The following is an 18,566-nucleotide window of genomic DNA, read 5'->3' on the forward strand; positions in this document are numbered from 1 at the left end:
CCTTCAAAATTCATCTGTTATGAAAAGTTTAAGGCCAAAGCCCAGCAAGGGGTTATGGGACATCCTCCCCTTGGGCACTGTATAATTTTAATAATCTAAAATGGCAAATATACAATTCCTTGGATAGTTGTGGTCATACAGTTTTTAAAAAAAAAAACTGAGGATAGATGAAGGGAGGCCGTGTTTTTTCCTATTACATCAGAACAGGATTCTCCACACCTGATGTATGCGTGGAAGTAACACCACATTCAGTGTAAATGGCACGGCTTGCCTCCAATGGTATCTAATGGCTCTTTGGGCTACCCTGATTAATTAGTGTCAAAATTTAAAAACTAGTAATAAAATAAATGTAATTCTGACTTTAGGATAGAACCACTCCCCCAATACACCAATAAAACATTTCCATTTCCTAGTCCCAGACAGTCTGCTTTTATGGCCTCTGAGGGGTACTTTGTTATTTGGAAATTAATCTACCTTGATATGGGTGGATACCAGGGTTTTTCACAACTGTCAGGGATAAGAACCCTTCATCCCTTTTCTTTTGGACTCTTTTGTTCCCAGGTGTGAAAAAGTGAAAAATTGTGTCTTTGCAACATAAGCGGGTGGATGGAACAGTAGTTTTGACAATAGGAGTATATCACTCCAAACCTCAAGGATGCAAGGTTGAACACATGGGTTGCCAGGTATTTGAATTTGCTGGCCTTCATTGGGTCCTTTTGCCATTCTCCATGCTGATTACTGGATGGAGTGCCACATGTAGTTGAGATGTTTCACTTTTCAAGGAGGTTGGGGTGGAGGATGGATGAATAAACCTGGCATGAACCAGTTCACTCAGTTCGAATTATACCTTCTCATGACAGATCACATTAGGGTGCCCTTTCCTGCTCCACTCAGTTGATATGCAAGGCATTGATGGCCATTAAGTCCACAATCTCGATCATCCAGTTTTGGCTGGAGGTGGGTTTGTGGTGAGGAGCATTGTTCTTGGGAGGAAATGAAGAAGAAAATATAAATTTGAAAAATAGCAAATGATGTGACTTGTCTGTTAAATGTTGACATGCAACCATTTTTGGAGTCATATTTCCTCTTTTTTTTGGATAAAAGTATAGTATATATGACAGTTTAGGAATGAAAGAAAACTGGAACAATAATGAAATTTAGTCCATTAAATTAGAAACAATGTCCATTTTGCCCTACCATAGACTCTACCCCTGAAGCCTTTGGCTTCGTGGTCACTTTCTGACTCAGTAAGAAACGTTAAGAGTTTGAGGCCCACTCCAGACCGCCCCAGCGAGTGAACACTAAATTATGATTGCTAAATAGTGGGTTTATATCCAGTGGGATACTTGTGTCTGGACGACTGGCTTTATGTCAGAAGGTTTGGTTCCCACTCCAGAGTCCAGGTGAGCGGAGACCAGAGCACAGGTTTGAATACTGGATTGACATCCAGAGGGCCTACTTACATCTGATGAATCCAGCTGACCCCACTCCCCGTTGAAAAGGGTAGGTGGGGATTTTCAGCCTTGGTTGCAGCCCACCTAAGAAAAGCTACTCCGTACATAAAAACTGTCAGGAAGGCACCTGGAACCTGTCTCAGCTACTTTTCCCTACTAAGGGTCTCAAGATTCTCATGTCCGTTACCCTGGAGCAGAACACAACAGGTGAACTCTACCACGTATATTGAATCTCCTGAGGGAAGTGAATAATCCTACATGAAATTTTCAAAAAAGTAGGGTTCTATGAAACACCTGCCTGATCCCCAACATAATCCAGCAAATGCTTGGATATTAATATAACTCTACAAAGCACATCATTCAGCACCAAATCCTATGTTTTCAAACTAGGCTGTGCAGACCCAAGGAAATCCGAAAGGCTAGCAGATTTTTTTTCACCTGGGATATGGTACATAATACAAATACAGTTTAGCAAGAATTCTGCACTCTGTATATTTGTCTTTGCTTACATTTTACTGTGTCTGTTGTATATACTAATAAACATTTTCTGCTTAGATAGTGGTGCTTTCCTTTGGGTGGCTAATACTGTTAGAAGTGAGGGTGGGAGGGTTTCACTGATAGTATTTGCACAAGGTCTCTGGGAATATGTCAGTATTTTCGCAAAGTGTATGACTATTTTTAGCAGTTCATGGGAGAATGTCAGTATTTGCTGAGGCTCTTTGGTGTACACCAGTATTTGTAGAGGTGTCATTTGTAGAGGAGTTTGCCAGTATACGCAGGGATTTCTCAGAAGTATGTCAATATTTGAAGTGGTCGCAAAAGTGTGGCAATATTTTCTGAGGTGTTAATATTTGCAGGGGTCCTCTGGAATGTATCACTATTTGCATTGGGTCCGAGAAGCGTGTCTAATATTTTCAATGGTCCTATCACTGTGTCAATATTTGCAGTAGGTCCCAGGAGTGTGTCAATATTTACAGGGAATCTCCCATTGGAAAAGTTGGAAGGCTACTAGGCAGTTGCATTTTACAGATGACATTTCTATGGTCTAGGCAGGATCGGTACCTACGCAGTATGAAACATCCAGTACTGGTTTGAAATAGTTCAATTATTTTTAATCTTAAATTAACTTTTATTTCTGCTTAACTCAACTTCCTTCCCAAATATGTTTTCTGATCTGGGACTCACTCATTCTGATCTTCTGGGGTTTTTTTTTGTTGCTGTGCTGTCTCGTTGATGCGTTTTGCACATTGCAGTTCCTGTTCTGGGTCAGACCAGAGTATGAAAGACATCTGCATCTACTTTTTCATCATCATTTCTTCTCCCAGTTGTAAACAATAATCATGTGGGAAACTGGTCTTTAGCTTTTGAATCTTATGATGACCTGATTCTTTGTACGGTTCTATGGCTTGGTCATTGATGATGCATGAAAACAGTTCTCTCAACAATGCCCTAAATGATTACTGTAGGTCTGGCCTGTTGGAACATAATGAAAAAATTATTGCAAAACAGCAAAAAAAATGTTACTGTTCCAATTTCTGGGGGAGGTGTCTGATTCTTTGCTTGGCTCATGCATGATGCTAGCATTTGCAGTGATTAATCGCTGTTTTCTCACATGCTGTTTCTGCTAGTTTAAATTGGATGATGACATCATTTTGTTGGCACATACTGACTCTTCCAAACAACTGTTCAAATCAGAACTCTTCCTTCCCCCACTCATAATTTTGTCTGTGAAAAGCAGGGATTTGTTTAATTCAGCAAGTTGAGTCCAGCTTTATTGAACTGGTTATGCAATGAGAATGATCTTTTACTGTAAATGATTTTACATTCAGTGCTGATACAATTTTGTAACACCACTAATGGTGAAAAATCTAAGCTGGAGTGTGAGAACTATGTAATATAAACAACATACATTTTCATATATCTCAGTCTTCTCATGGGTTTTCAGTAGCATTTTATAAATTTATTCAAAGAAAATTACTGCAGCATGAAAACATCAAATCTTATACCAAAACTTGGCAATCTTGTTATTGTCATATTTTCCAAAAGCTTTTTTTCTAAACCCATTTCTGACATCTGCAGGCATGCATGCATTTCACTGTTTTGACAGAGTGAAAGTCTGATTAAAATGATGCACACTTAAATGTCAGTGGGTCGAAAGTAACATTCTTCCATAAACCTGTATGTAGCTGTGATTAGTCAGTACAGAATTTTTCAACCATCTGTTCTTCCATAGCAGAATTTTTGAAGTATGGAAGGGCAAATCTGGATATAGCCCACTAAATCATCATAAGGTTTTGAAATTTGGAGCCCAAATACAAGCTTTTTTAAAAATGTAGCATTTAGAATAAATATTCAATTTACTATATACTAAAACACAGAAATTTGTAATGGTTGCATAATTTAAATTGTGACTGTCTCTGCTTGGAAATACATTAGAGGTAGAAGAAGCATAAGACATATTAATTGACAGACAGGAACTGCTGTCTCTGAGGTTGATACATGTAATTTATTACTTTAGAAATGAATGCCACCTCCAGAATTTGCTTCATTAATTTCAAATTTAGTTTTAATTTCAAGCTGTTGCCCCTTGAGAAGAATAAGGTGGCAAATTACGTTTGAAGAGACGATTTTATGCACCCAAGAAACACTACATTTTAACTATCTAACTTTGCAGCAGATGTTACCAGTTATGATGTTTTGCCATATTTAATTTCAATCCATACTAGCAGCAATTAAGTTAAAACTGTTCTCTCCTTCTCCCTTTTTCTTTTTTTTAAATGCAGCCTACATTTCAGATGAATTGAAGGCAGCAGTATTAGGGGACGAGGAAGCTGAAGCCAACGAGTCTGGAGCTGATGGAGAATCATCCTCAAAATATGTGTGCAATGAGCAGGAGTTTAGCAAGGAATCGCCTAGCTACCAGGACTCTCCAGCTGCCGTGTTTTCTGGCCAGGAGATGGACAGCGCATCACACGTTAGTGAAACTAGTGATCGATTGGCTGATTTTGAGAGCAACTCTATAAAGAATGAAGATGAAAACAAGGAGGGTGGTGGTCTTCCCGAGATAGGAGGAGTACAGGACAGTTTAGAACAAATGAAAGCAATATACAATAACATCCTATCAAATTCCTACTGGTCATCTCTGAGTTTGGGCCTTAACCAGCCGAGTGGGCCAGCAACAAATGGCGGCAGTAGCAGCAGCAGCAGTAGCAGCAGCAGTAGCAGTTGTGGAAGTGGGAGCTTTGACTGGCATCAGTCTGCCATGTCAAAGACATTGCAGCAAGTCTCTCAGACCAAGATGATTCAGGAGCCAAGTCTCTTCAGCACGGTACAATTGTACAGACAAAGCAGTAAACTCTATGGTTCCATATTTACTGGGGCTAGCAAATTCCGCTGTAAAGACTGCAGTGCTGCTTATGACTCCTTGGTGGAACTGACTGTGCACATGAATGAAACTGGACATTATCGAGATGAAAACAATGAAACTGACAATAACAATCCTAAAAAATGGTCCAAGCCTCGTAAGCGCTCTTTACTGGAGATGGAGGGAAAGGAGGATGCTCAAAAGGTGCTGAAGTGCATGTACTGTGGCCATTCATTTGAGTCCCTCCAAGATTTGAGTGTCCACATGATCAAAACAAAACACTATCAGAAAGTGCCTCTGAAGGAACCCGTGGCACCAATATCCACAAAGGTCCTCCCTTCCACCAGAAAAAGAACACTGCTTGAGCTTGAGTTGCCAAGTTCTCCAGATTCCACAGGTGGTACACCGAAAACATCTCTTTCTGACACAAGTGATGCACTACAGAAGTCCTCAAACCCTTATGTTACACCAAATAATCGCTATGGACACCAGAATGGTGCCAGCTATGCCTGGCAGTTTGAGGCAAGAAAGTCTCAAATCCTCAAGTGTATGGAGTGTGGGAGTTCTCATGATACATTGCAGGAACTCACTGCACATATGATGGTAACTGGACATTTTGTTAAAGTGACCAATTCTGCAATCAAGAAAGGGAAGCAGATTGTTGAGGCACCACAGACACCAACTCCAACACTGGTGACAGCTGTCTTAGAAGATAAAATCCAGTCTGTTCCCCTAGCTGCAAGTGCTTTCACATCGTCGTTAAGTACCCCAGCCAGCATCTCACCAAAATTAAATCTTGAAGTGAAAAGGGAAGTAGAAAAAGACACTGAAAGTGATGAGGACAAAGTTAAAGAAAAAGAGAAAAACTGTGACGATGAGGAAAAATATGACATTTCCTCAAAGTATCAGTATCTAACAGAAGAAGATCTGGAAGAAAATCCTAAAGGAGGCCTAGACATCCTAAAATCTTTAGAAAACACAGTGACCTCTGCTATTAACAAAGCTCAGAATGGTACTCCAAGTTGGAGTGGCTATCCTAGCATTCACGCAGCCTACCAGCTTCCTAGTATAATGAAGTTGCCATTTGGTTCATCAGGGAAGACTACACAATTGAAGTCAGCACATATCAACATTGATAGTATGGCATCTCCAAAGAGCCAGCCACTGGTTTCGCCACCCAGTAGCCAGAACTCTCCTGTACCAAAAAACAATTTCCACGCTATGGAAGAGCTAGTGAAGAAAGTCACAGAGAAGGTAACCAAAACTGAAGAAAAAATTAAAGAGCCAGACAGTAAATTATCCCGACTGAAACATGAAATACCTTCTCCATGCAGCAGTGAAGCAGGAGAACAACAAAAAAGTGAGGCTTCAAAAGATCCCAGTCCTAAAAGCCATGAAAATATTTCCAACAACCAGAAAGACACCATTAAAGAGAGTGCAGCCAAGGATCATTTGGAGAATGGTACAGAGGCCTTAAAACTCACTACAAATAGTATGTGCACTAGCACAGCTATTATTACAGACCACCCTCCTGAGCAACCTTTTGTAAACCCATTAAGTGCATTGCAGTCCGTTATGAATGTTCACTTAGGGAAAGCAGCTAAACCTGCATTGCCTACCCTGGACCCTATGAGCATGCTTTACAAAATGAGTAACAGCTTGGCAGAAAAGGCTGCTGTGGCCACACCAATTTTGCAGGCCAAGAAAACAGAGCCCATAGACCGTTATTTCTATCATGTCAGCAGTGACCAGCCCATTGATTTGACAAAAGCCAAGAGTGACAAAAGTGGTTCTTTGGGTTCAGTGCTTTTGTCATCCATATCCCCGTCGTCAACATCTTCTTCATCCACTGTGACAACAGCAAAGACATCTGCAGTCGTGTCATTCATGTCAAACTCGCCGCTACGCGAGAATGCCTTGTCAGATATATCTGATATGCTGAAAAACCTGACAGGAAGTCACACATCAAAATCTTCTACACCTACAAGCATTTCAGACAAATCTGAGGTGGATGGTAGCACTATGGAGGAGCCAGAGGAGATTTCCCCAGCTCAAAAACGTAAAGGCCGGCAGTCAAACTGGAACCCACAGCATTTGCTCATACTGCAGGCCCAGTTTGCAGCCAGCCTGCGACAAACCACAGATGGGAAATTCATTATGTCGGACCTCAGCCCACAGGAGAGAATGCACATCTCAAGGTTTACAGGGCTGTCCATGACAACAATCAGCCACTGGTTAGCCAATGTCAAGTACCAACTTCGAAGGACAGGTGGAACAAAATTTCTTAAAAACCTGGACTCTGGTCATCCAGTATTTTTTTGTAATGATTGTGCATCACAGATCAGAACTCCTTCTACCTACATCAGTCACTTAGAATCACATTTAGGCTTCAGGTTACGAGACTTATCAAAACTTTCTAGCGAACAGATAAGCAGCCAGATAACGCATGCAAAACTGCCCTCCGAAAAATCGGTGTTGCCATCTCAAGACGATGAGGCTGGGACAACGTTCCAGTGCAAACTTTGTAATCGGACTTTTGCCAGTAAACATGCAGTTAAACTGCATCTCAGTAAAACTCATGGCAAATCACCAGAGGACCATCTTCTGTATGTTATAGAGCTGGAGAAACAGTAGCATTTACTTTAGTAACCTAACTGTTTGCTTTGAGGACAACTCTGAAAGAAGCCTTAAAGCTACTGTAACAACTCTTGGCACATGTTCTTGATTTACTGCAGAGTAGCACTCTGATCTGAACTCTTTTATATAACTGTACAGTGTTTAATGGAAGCACGTAATCAGCTGTTGTTACTGGTTGATTACAAGGGTAAAAATGGTAAGTGTTTGGAATTTTGTGTAAATTGGATTTAGTTGCTGTGTATCGCTCAGATGCATTAAGCTGCATGCGTAATGGACAATTTAGTTAAGCATTTAATACTGAACCTGGTGCACTTTCTCATGTGAATTAAGTGTGCTGGCATTTCTCAGCCTTTAACCTTTAACCCTCTGAGCACTGCTGAAGCACTTCTGCATTAAGTTGCAAAAACAAATTGGCAGCATTCTTATTTTTCAGATCACTGACTGAAAGCCATTATTAAAATAATGATCTGCAGCTGTCTTTATTCAATTCCATTGTCATGATATTTGTGCAGATGATTTTGCACAATATAATTTTCAGATGTATTATTTAATGGAAATTAACTACTATTTACAGAGCTAAAATGAATAGTCAATGCTCAAAGGGTTAATAAAATTAGGAAAAAAAACTTGTACTGTATTTCTTCAACAGTAATATACAAAATTCTTTCAAAAGGTTTATGCTATGAGATCCTGCTACAAATGTAAAAAGGCATTCCATGATGTAACCTCCTTTACTTATTTATGAGCACTCTCACTTGTTATTTTAATGATCATCATGTGTAGAATGCCTTTGATTGGTAAGTTTTGTTCTGCCTAATTATTCTCCCATGATTCCCTACTGCATCTTTATATTTTGGCATATAAAAGGTAACCCGTGGTTACCGGCACACTGAGTGAGTCTGTTCATCTCCATTTTTCAGTTAATTTGCAGAAATAACTGACAGCTGACACCATATGAGAATATATGTATAAAATAGACATGTAAACAGCACAGATACTGTAATGCACTCTGTCTTGTTGCTGGAAATGAAACACCATTATGGCTGTTCATATAATTTTTTTGTTGCTTTCACACTATAGTCTATGTATGAGGTGCTGCAGGTAATGACCACATTAACACTGAAGACTACATATTCCTGGCTGGAGCTTGAGTGGGTTTATGGCCCTGTCAGGCAAGGGTTTTGGTTAAAGCATTATTTGTCAGATAACCGCAGCACTTACAGAGAGATACTTTAGGGGTTAGCACCTTTCGAAAGGCCTTAATTCACAGGTGTGCAATGGAGACCTAGCTGTAACCCCACCCAAGCACTGGCCTGTTCCAACACATTGTATATCTTCTAGCCGCCACATTTACACAGTATCTTAAAATAACATTTGTGATAAATGTGCAATTTACCTAATTTATGGCACTATGATGTGCTCAGGGCTACATACAAGATGAAAATCTTAAATGGAGCTTGAACAGTGCACTTCACAACAAGAAATCAATATGCCATGGCTTAGAGAGCTATCTGCTAAGGTAAAATTAGCAGAAACTAACTACCAAGGAGCATAGCCCCAAATCTGTGACCACAGAGTGGTTATAGTAAACCAAAGTATAACTTAATAAAGGATTGGTATCTAACAAACAAGACTACCAACATTTGTGCATGAAATCTCAATTTTTGTAATATTTTATGTCCTGTACATATTGATCTTTCAATGCTCTTGACTTCTGTCCCAGCCAACTGTCTCTCTTGCAGGCACCACACCAACTCGAGATGACAGGGGGCCATGAATTATGTTTGAAAATTGGGCATTATCTAAAATCCACATTACCCAGCAAGCTTGACTGTGATATTAACAAAACATCTAATGAATGGTTACTCGTTGAGAAACCATGAAGCTGACTGAAACTTCAGGTTTACTTTTATCGATTTTTCCCCCCTTTTTTTAGTATGCAATATGTTTTCCTCAAGAAGCATCAAGATGTAATTGAGATTGTTCCCTTTCCCCCTTTTAACAGAAACACTGTATATACTGGACAGCTTTCACAATCAGCTTAACCCTTACAGTGCTATTCACAGCATTCGTTGGGCCGGTGATATGGAACTCCTGCTTACTCAGCAGCGAAAGAATTAAAAATTCAATCCCATTTTGTATTTGCTGAACTTTAAATGGATTTCTAATTGTCATCTGCTTTCCATGGTTGAATACAATGGATATATATACTGTGCATATCTGCTCTACATGTTAGAAGGCGAATACTGGTTATTTTATACATTTGAGAATTTAATGACATAATTTCTAGGATTCTGCTGAGCCATGTTCTCAAACATGTAAAACAGGCGCAGTATCTGCAATTAACCTGAGTATTAAATTCAGAAAGTAGTTGCAATTCAAATTCCATGTGAAGTCAACATTGTCTTTTTTAATTTCCTTAAAATTGTTTATTTAAATTTTGTTACAATGTCAACATCTTTTCTACTGAAAAATATTTTATATGTTAACATAATCGATTATTGTATGAAAGCACTCTGGACCACTGCAACAAAAACAGTGTATGAATGTAACAGGATACAATAAAAAGAAATATACATGTTACAGAACCAACGTAGGAATTCCATACCCTCAGTTTAAGTAAACAGTTCCGCCAGTCTGAGTGATGATTATTGGGTCATGCCATTCATTTTGTGTGTATATGTGCGTGCATGCGCGTGTGTCCGCACATTCTGTCCAGTGATATTGGTATTATTTTTCTTTATTTTTGTAAGTTAAAATATCACAAGCATTTATATATGCAAAATAGCTGAACATACAGAGAAGAGTAGAATGTTCAAAGCTTTAAAGTCATATTGTTTCTGTTCTAAACAAAATGCTACTGCAATTAACAGAATGCATGTGGCTCAATTGAATTTTGCAGCCATTTGCACATATGAAGAAATCCCATTTGACAATCCTGATAATCTGTTATTATCTAGTTATTCTGCAATGATGGAGGATATCTATACCAAATAAACGGCAGGGGCTGGATAAACAAGGAGATCTGTTACAGGTCAAGAGATCTTGCAGTAGAACTAAATGACCAAATGCCAATGGCAACCACATTCTACAAGGTCAAATGATATATGTCTTCAAAATCTTGTGTTAATACAGTGTAAAAACACTTAAATTCACTACTAGGAAAAACAAATGAAGGGATAGTCATTAAATTTCAGGCAAAGTCATGGTGATGGGGTAGAAGCAGCTCCAAGAAAATTCCTGGCCATTGTGTAAATACATATTGTCAGCACTCATTTTTACTATTGTACAACCTCAGATTACATTTGCATGATCTAAGGTGTTGTGCACTGAGTATTAATTGTGCATTCTGTAGGACAGCAGTGATTAATATAGGATATATTGCAATACCAAAGGCAACCACAGATTGAAATTATAATACACATCCAATTATCTAAGCTGCTCTGAAGGCAACCTCTCACTCAGCTTGGATAAATCAAAGTTGGGAGAACTGCAATTCAGTTATCAAAGAGTTAAACAATGCTAGAGGCATGAGCTTAGTTCAGAGAATCTAGAGGTTCCAAAGAACAAGAAGTGGTTACAGAGGAGTGCCCAGTACTGATTGTGCTATACTTTGCTGAATACTTATGCATTAGTCAATATGACTGCTGACCATTGTGTCCTTAGGGAGATATGTAGGTATGGATAATTCTGTTTAACTAAAAATGCTGGTAATGTCCTCTCTCCTGGGACTTTGATTCAGGTTATGTCCCCAGCCATTTGCCTGACCCTGAAGAAAGGGGCATTTGCAGCTAAAATGATATTTAAACTATTAAGTGTGATTACCCTCTCATTGTCACAAGCTACAAGCTCAGTACATTTGCAGAAGGGGTCATTGTACAGAAGCAGTATCACTTGAAGGAAGTGATACTTCACTGCCCTGAAGTGCAATTAATGGGGCAGGGAGGAGAGATGGGTAAACACTGAGTGATTAGAACCTTGTCAGTTGTGTACTCAGCATATACATTGTTGTGTTTTTACTGTGTATACTTTATAGAGAATATACAGGGTCAGAACAGGAGCTGACATATTTCATCATTTAATGTCTTAGTAATATGATTTGCTTGGCTGCAGCAGTTCAGGTCAAAATGGTCATGTTAGCAATGGTTATGTCTATTCTTGGGTTATATTTTCTACATCCTACCTCAGAAAAAACATTTTTAAAGATATATAAAAGGATTTGCAAATCTAGCAATTCAACAGAACACATTCTCGATTGTATTTACCTTTTAGCCATTCATCTTGCTATGTTCTATTCAAGCACTTATTGTCAATGATTGTGTGCTTTAAATTAAATCTGAGACCAGGTTAAATGTTTATCTCATAATTTTGAAGACATTTTTTTTTAAAAGTCAGCTGCAGCTGGTTCAAATTTTATTGGAAACTGGATAAACGCTTTTCAATAGTTCATAGCGCAGCCATGTTAAGTCAAATTAAACTATATGTCATCTATAACATTGTACTGGAAGGCAAAGATCTCAAGTTAGTCCTTTGCTATTTTAAGAATATACAGTATTGTTACAATTAAGTGGCCTTTATGTTAAAGCCTGAAGATTTTGGCAGAAACATCCAGTGTGTAGAGTACATTTGCTTTAAATCTGTGGGTAAGTACTGAATGCAGAAGAGGAAGGTGTATCAGGAAGCACAGTAAAATTGTCAGCTTTTCTGAAGGTACAGTCGCCTTGGTTACGCCTCAGTGGCCATGAAACCGAGTCTGCAAAAGCTGAAGAACTCAGCTCCTGAAAGCCTCATCAGGACTTGTCATCGCTCTAATGAATATCATTTAAATTGCTTTGTATATTGGAGGAGTTTGGATGTCGATTTAATTTGCGCATGTGTTTGAGTTCTTCTGCTTGGCTAGGCTAACAGAGAGTAACAGTCTAATGAAAAGTGAGTTGGTGACAGTGTGATGAGCCAGATCCCAATCAGACTTGTTTGAAGGGTTATTTTGACAGAGTATAGAAGTCAAGAAAGTAGAATTAAAAGAGGATGCATCGATTTCTTGTGTTTTCCCCATTTTTCTCTGTTAACTTTTTTTCCCTTGTCTGTGTGGAAATGAGACCTGATTTATTTTTCATAATTGCTACAAGCTTTCACTGCATCAACCTAATTTTGTGATTGTGCTCAAGCACATATTGAGGGAATTATTTAGGAGTATTAAAATCAAAAGTGACCTCTCAAACTAATGATGTGACTTTTCTGAATATTCCACTCACAGCAACACATGGTTTGAATTCTTTGATCTCAGCATGTTATTTTATTGAGAACGTTTTCTGCTGACTAACGAGGTAGTTTGCCACAAAGTTTGCAACAGAATTGTTAAAGAATTGATTGTGTTTTTATATTTGTTAATAAGATGTACACAACCAGACACACAAATATATAAGAATCTTCAGTCTGCATACTGTATATGCCGCAGTTCTTCTTTCTTATTCACACACCTTTCACATTTGTGCATGTGTGTGTTTATATTTATAATGTCATCCTGCTAAATATGAAGGTGGCTATAATACATCAGAACATAGTTATTCTCTTTGTATGTTTTAAAATCTGTTTTCAGTGTGCTGTCTTCCTGAAAGTCATTATAGACAGCTTGCAGTGCATCATGACAGAAAGCTGCATAGTGTTAATTGGACATGAGATGATAGAATGGGAACATTTGAAGTGTTGGGCTGATTAGCTTACATTTTGCATTATATAGATTTGAATTGCTGAAATTAAAAGTTGAAGAAAGAATAAAAACTTGAGATTTTTAACAATCAGAAATCAAATGGAACTCACAAACCGGAAAAATCATAGTGAACTGAATTTTGTTTTTGCAGGATTCATTTCCAGCATTTGAATAATACTCTGCTGCAGTAAGCAAGACCCAATGTTTTTCCAGCATTTAGCATTCAAAGATAAAATAAGTGAGCATCCTGGATTCAGCTTTTAATTTCTGTTCATTAGTACAGTTAGTAGTCTACAGACGGAAAAAACATTTTGGAATATATTTCAAATACCTGCCAAATGAATAGTCTAGTCAGGCAAAAACATTGTTCTTAATGTTACAAATGCAAAGTTTGACTATTTGTATCATGATGACTTGCCTGTCATGTTTACTCAATTTCAAATTTAGATTTTCATTATCTTATTATAACTCTATCAAATGGAAGACAAGAAATGCCAAATTTTGGAGATAAACTTCTTTGCTGTTTATTATATTATAAGAATTTGTTTTACTGAAGAACATTCTTGTATAATAATTGGAAACATGCTTGTGTTGGAAACACTTAAAGACTTAGTACTTCATGGCTTAAAAGCATATAACACATTGCTTAGTGTTTGGCAGATCTATTGTTTTACCTGTATTTTAAATAACCATGTTACAATCGGCAGATTAAAGCAGACTAGGTAAAAGATTTCTCCAAAGTAGCAAAGCAGCGGCTGTCTAAGGCTGATCCAATCACACTCTGATTGGCTGGAGGATTGCTGTGAGCTTAAATAACTTGCAAGTTGAAATGGAAGGCAGTCTCTCAGTGCGTAATTAAATGATAAGTTCATATTCATGGGACAATTGTAAGTTACTGAGACTGTCATAGACAACGCCAAAAATAGTCAGTCTCATGATGAATACCCTTATTAACAGCTACACTGCTCTCTGTTCATTGAATCTGGCCTGGGAATACTATGAGATGAAGCCCTGTTTGTAGAGTGTGTCCCTGTAGATCATTTAAAAAGAATCTTGGGAAAGACAAGGCAGAATCTGATTTCTAATCAAAACATACATCTTTACAGAATTTGATCAGTATAATATTATAAAATATATTTTCCAGACATTTATTGAATGAATTTCAGTTCAAAAAACAATAATATTCACATAAGCATAATCTTTATGTAATAAAAACCTAATTTTTACGGTTTAACAGCAATTATGTCTTAACCACATGATTGATGATTCCATAAGAATTTCATAAATTACTATTAAAATGCATGGGATATGTCATGGTTCCTTTAAGAGTTATTTTAAAATAATGGTGCTGAAATTTCAAATGTTGTGCATATGACTGGATTTCCAATGCTACAATTTCAAACAATCTCAACCACAAAAAAAAATTGGAACAATGAGCTGTTGGTGAAAATACTAAAACTCACATCATGTCAGCAAATGAATAGTTACAGTCATTTCTACAACGTCAAAAAATGAGACTTCTTAACTCCTTTACTACCAAAGATGCCATTTGACATTGCCACGGTATTCCCTGGTGCCAGAAACATATCAGATGATGTCAGGTATGCAAAGTGGGTGTAGACTGTAGCAAAGTGACAACCCAATAGAAACTGTAGTGTCTGACACAGTAAAAGTGCTACTTTATCTTGGGATATTTGCATTCTCTAGATCTGCACCCCAGATTTTCCTGATCTCTATCGAAGAGAAGCAGCCATGAGTCTGAATGTTGCACCAGAATGCTACTGGGTTGGTTGGGCACATGCAGTAGAATTCTCATAAGCTACTCCAAATGACGCAAGTTTTACAAAATCAAATTTCATTCTATTTTCTATGCGTTACCTATTTATCCAGCATAATCCATATGCATTACGATCACTAAATCATCCTCATAATCCTTCAGCTATACCTATAATTTTGTTTGGTAGGAATATGGGATTAGTATAGGATTAGTATAAATGGGTGGTTGATGTTCGGCACAGACTCGGTGGGCCGAAGGGCCTGTTTCAGTGCTGTATCTCTAATCTAATCTAATCTATAATTACACAGGGGGAAGAAATAAAATGGGTTTAATAAAATGGAGAGATTCTTAGTTATAAATTTGAACATGAACTAATTAATAGTCAGCTCTTCATCCATTTGCAACCTGTTTCAAGTTAAAGCAGAAGTTAAAGAGTCCATACAGAACTTGGCAGCAGTTCATAGAAGCTGAATATTAATTACAAGAATTATTAGTAAAATTTGGTTCATAATTTGTAAATATAACACTGCAGTCATTGAATCCTTAGTGAGGTGGTGGAAATGTGGGGGCGGGGGGGGGGAGGGGGGGTGCGTTGGTAGTGGCATTAAAGTCGAGGTGGTCAACTTATCACCTCGTTCCCACTCAACCATCATATTTCCTGGAGCCTTCCACTGGGTGGCTCCAGCATCTGTCTGAATCAGATTTGACCCACATGCATCCATGCAAATTGGGAATCCTACGGCATACATAGGACCCCGATGATATTTGTATAGCCTACAGGAAAGTGTGTACTCTGCTCAGTAAAGGCTGGTGGACGTGAGGAAGAGGTCTGAAAAGATGAGCGTTTAGAATTGTTTTTATGGAGCCAAGAGGAACAGGAGTACCTCCTCCCGGCTGTGTAAGAATAATGTGGGCCACTGTCGCTCTGGGCTCCCCCCATTCATTGCAACTGCACCCTGGTTGGGTCTATCTGTTGGCCTCTGGGCCACCCAATATTGCACCAGAAAGCTGCAGTGGGACATCTCACCTGCTGTATCTTAATGAGGCCTGTCTCTCAAAGTGAACCAAGCCTCCCACGGCAGGTATTGGCAGACGACCAGCCTGCATCGATAGCGGCCGTCCGATTGTTGAAATCCTCCTTTTGTGTTTTATGCAAGCTGGTGTCTGCTGACTGGAGTTAACAAATTACAGCTTCAATAAAACCCAATACTTTTTACCTTACAAGTTATGACAGAGTGTATCAGGTCAAGTATAGCAGGTGTTAGATGCAAACTACAGTTCCTTCTAAATTGCCTATTGATGAGTCCCATCCCTTTACCGTGTAATATCCCCTACTTTACCAGTGTGATACTTCTTTCCTGACACGCTTGGTCATCTCTGAGGGAGAATGTCTAATTAGTGCCAGTTTTGGGGCAGTTTTGTGGTGGACTTTCTGCGAAACCCAACTTGCATAAGTGAAAAGTCAACACAGCAATGTGGTGATCCCACCAACTACTCTTATGCAAAAGGTCCATTTGTGACATTTATTTGGCTATAATTGCATTGTAATTTTGGTTCTCTAATACAATATTTTTGTATTAAATTTACCGATTTCACATTGCTGTATTAGCCTGAATCACAACCAGATAGAAAATGGCTGTAAATTGCAGACAGCAGGAGGTTTTTTGGTTCAATCAGATCTATGTCTCCTTGCAAGATTCTCTGAGGGAAAGTATTATTTACTTAACTTGCAATCTTAAGTAATCCAATTACTACCTTTGAGATTATGTGACACTTCAGTCGTCAAAGTTGAAAATGCCCTCAGAATGATGACGTTACTGCATCATGAATTAATAATGGTGGAGAAAATTACAAAGTGGTGAATTATAAAAGAATTTTTATGCATATAACAGTCAGCATCCCTTTTCCCTCTCTACTAGCCTAACTCTGTCAAATGGTTCAATTTCAATGGTTTTTAAAGTAATTTGACAGACAGCATTTTATAACATCATTTTATTGCCGTAAAGGACATAATTTTCGCTTATTGGAGAGGAGAATTTTTGAGAAGCTATACAAATTTTGAAAAGTTGTCAGGTCTAGGTCCAGGTCTTCAATACTCTAATGCTGCAACGTATTTTTCCAATGTGATATGCTCTAATATTTCAGATCCAGTTACAGTCTGGGTAATGCATCTCAGATCTTTGGATAATTAAGTCATGCAACAGTGTAGAACTAAACTAATGCTAGATACCATCTCCTCAAGGTCACACCTTTATTTTCAGACAAATGAAAACAAACTTACAATGCAAATATGTTAGAGAAACATTATTACAACAGCCATTACTGCGAACATTTCACAATTACTAACCTCCCCTCCCAACATAGAATTGGTTATTTAGCTGCAGATGTGTAATTACCTGCAACTGTAACTGGATCCCTACACTATGGATTCGGACAGACGACACTCCATATGAGGAAAAAGCAACACAAATCTCATTCCAGAACAAGAAAACAACACTAGATTTCAGTTTAAGCAGATTCATCTTCTGTGCTGAAGATAAACCAGTCCAGGTCAAAAAAAGAATTACAGATGGTCAGAATAATAATTCAAATAAATTTGTTTTACATATATTCACTGTTCATTATAGAGTGTCATAAATCATTATTTACCCAGGCGATATGTATGGCCTCTGTTGCATTGCTTCTTTCTGCATGATTTGACCTAGGTCAGAAATCGTGGAAAATAACCTTTAATATGTTCTAAACGACCAGTTTGTAAAATTCAAATTGCACGGACACACATGGAAAATCTAAGAATATTTTAGTCAGTGCAGCAATGTGGAAACTGCATTTCACGAACTAAATTCAAAATGTGATAGTACAATAAACCCGTTAGCATAGGCAGGGAAACAGACACAGCTCCATAGCTGCGGCAGCAGCAGCTACACTCGACACAAATAAGCATGTTGCACAATAAATACCAGTCATTGCTTTAATTAGGAATTCAATTGCAGTTGGAAACCACTTGCCTCCAGTGAGATTATACCATTTAACATTTCTATTAACATTTTTAATCGCTCTTCTTCGTTTTAATTTACCCTGCTGTGTTTTCATCAACACATGTAAAACCTCTTGTTTTCTCTTTTTAATACATTAATAGTATAGAAAAATTGCAGTCTAGGAATTTTTTTAAAGGTAATGTAATTTACGGAGGTGTTCATTGGACCTCTATTTCACATATTTTCATGATGTGCCTTTAGGTGTGAAAAATATAATTCAAAATTAACAGGAGGAAAAATAATTTCAGACTATTTTCTCAACCTTGGTTGGATTCAAAAAGATCGGGAAGCTACTAAGTACTTAGGAGTGCAGTAAAGCCAAAGGCCCACTTCAGAGTGGCAGATAACATAATAAAATAATTTACAAAGAGACTGAAATTCCTGTCTTTGCTAATGTTAGCAAAAACATAGGCTTGAGTACAAAAGCAGTGAAATAACTCAGATTTGTGAGGAAAGGAATTTCGGCCCTTTATTCTGTAGGATTCTCTTATTCAGAGGACAAGAGTCTGCTCGAGTCTGATAGAATTTCAACACCCTGTTTAGGTTAGAAAACCAAGCTTAGATTCATACACAACTTTGGACAAGG

At 38.1% G+C, this 18,566-nt stretch overlaps 1 protein-coding gene across 1 annotated transcript in view; it reads left to right on the forward strand.

The window, feature by feature from the left end:
• The window catches only part of tshz3b (teashirt zinc finger homeobox 3b), a 78,712-nt gene extending 68,631 nt beyond the window's left edge, over positions 1 to 10,081 (forward strand). Inside the window, exon 2 of the mRNA XM_068049332.1 lies at positions 4,238 to 10,081. Coding sequence (XP_067905433.1) covers positions 4,238 to 7,452 — 3,215 coding nt within the window. The 3' untranslated portion in view covers positions 7,453 to 10,081. The remainder of the gene's footprint in view (positions 1 to 4,237) is intronic.
• The last annotated feature ends 8,485 nt before the right edge of the window (positions 10,082 to 18,566 follow it).

Source organism: Heterodontus francisci, chromosome 17, assembly GCF_036365525.1.
Source record: "Heterodontus francisci isolate sHetFra1 chromosome 17, sHetFra1.hap1, whole genome shotgun sequence".
Classification (NCBI taxonomy): domain Eukaryota; kingdom Metazoa; phylum Chordata; class Chondrichthyes; order Heterodontiformes; family Heterodontidae; genus Heterodontus; species Heterodontus francisci.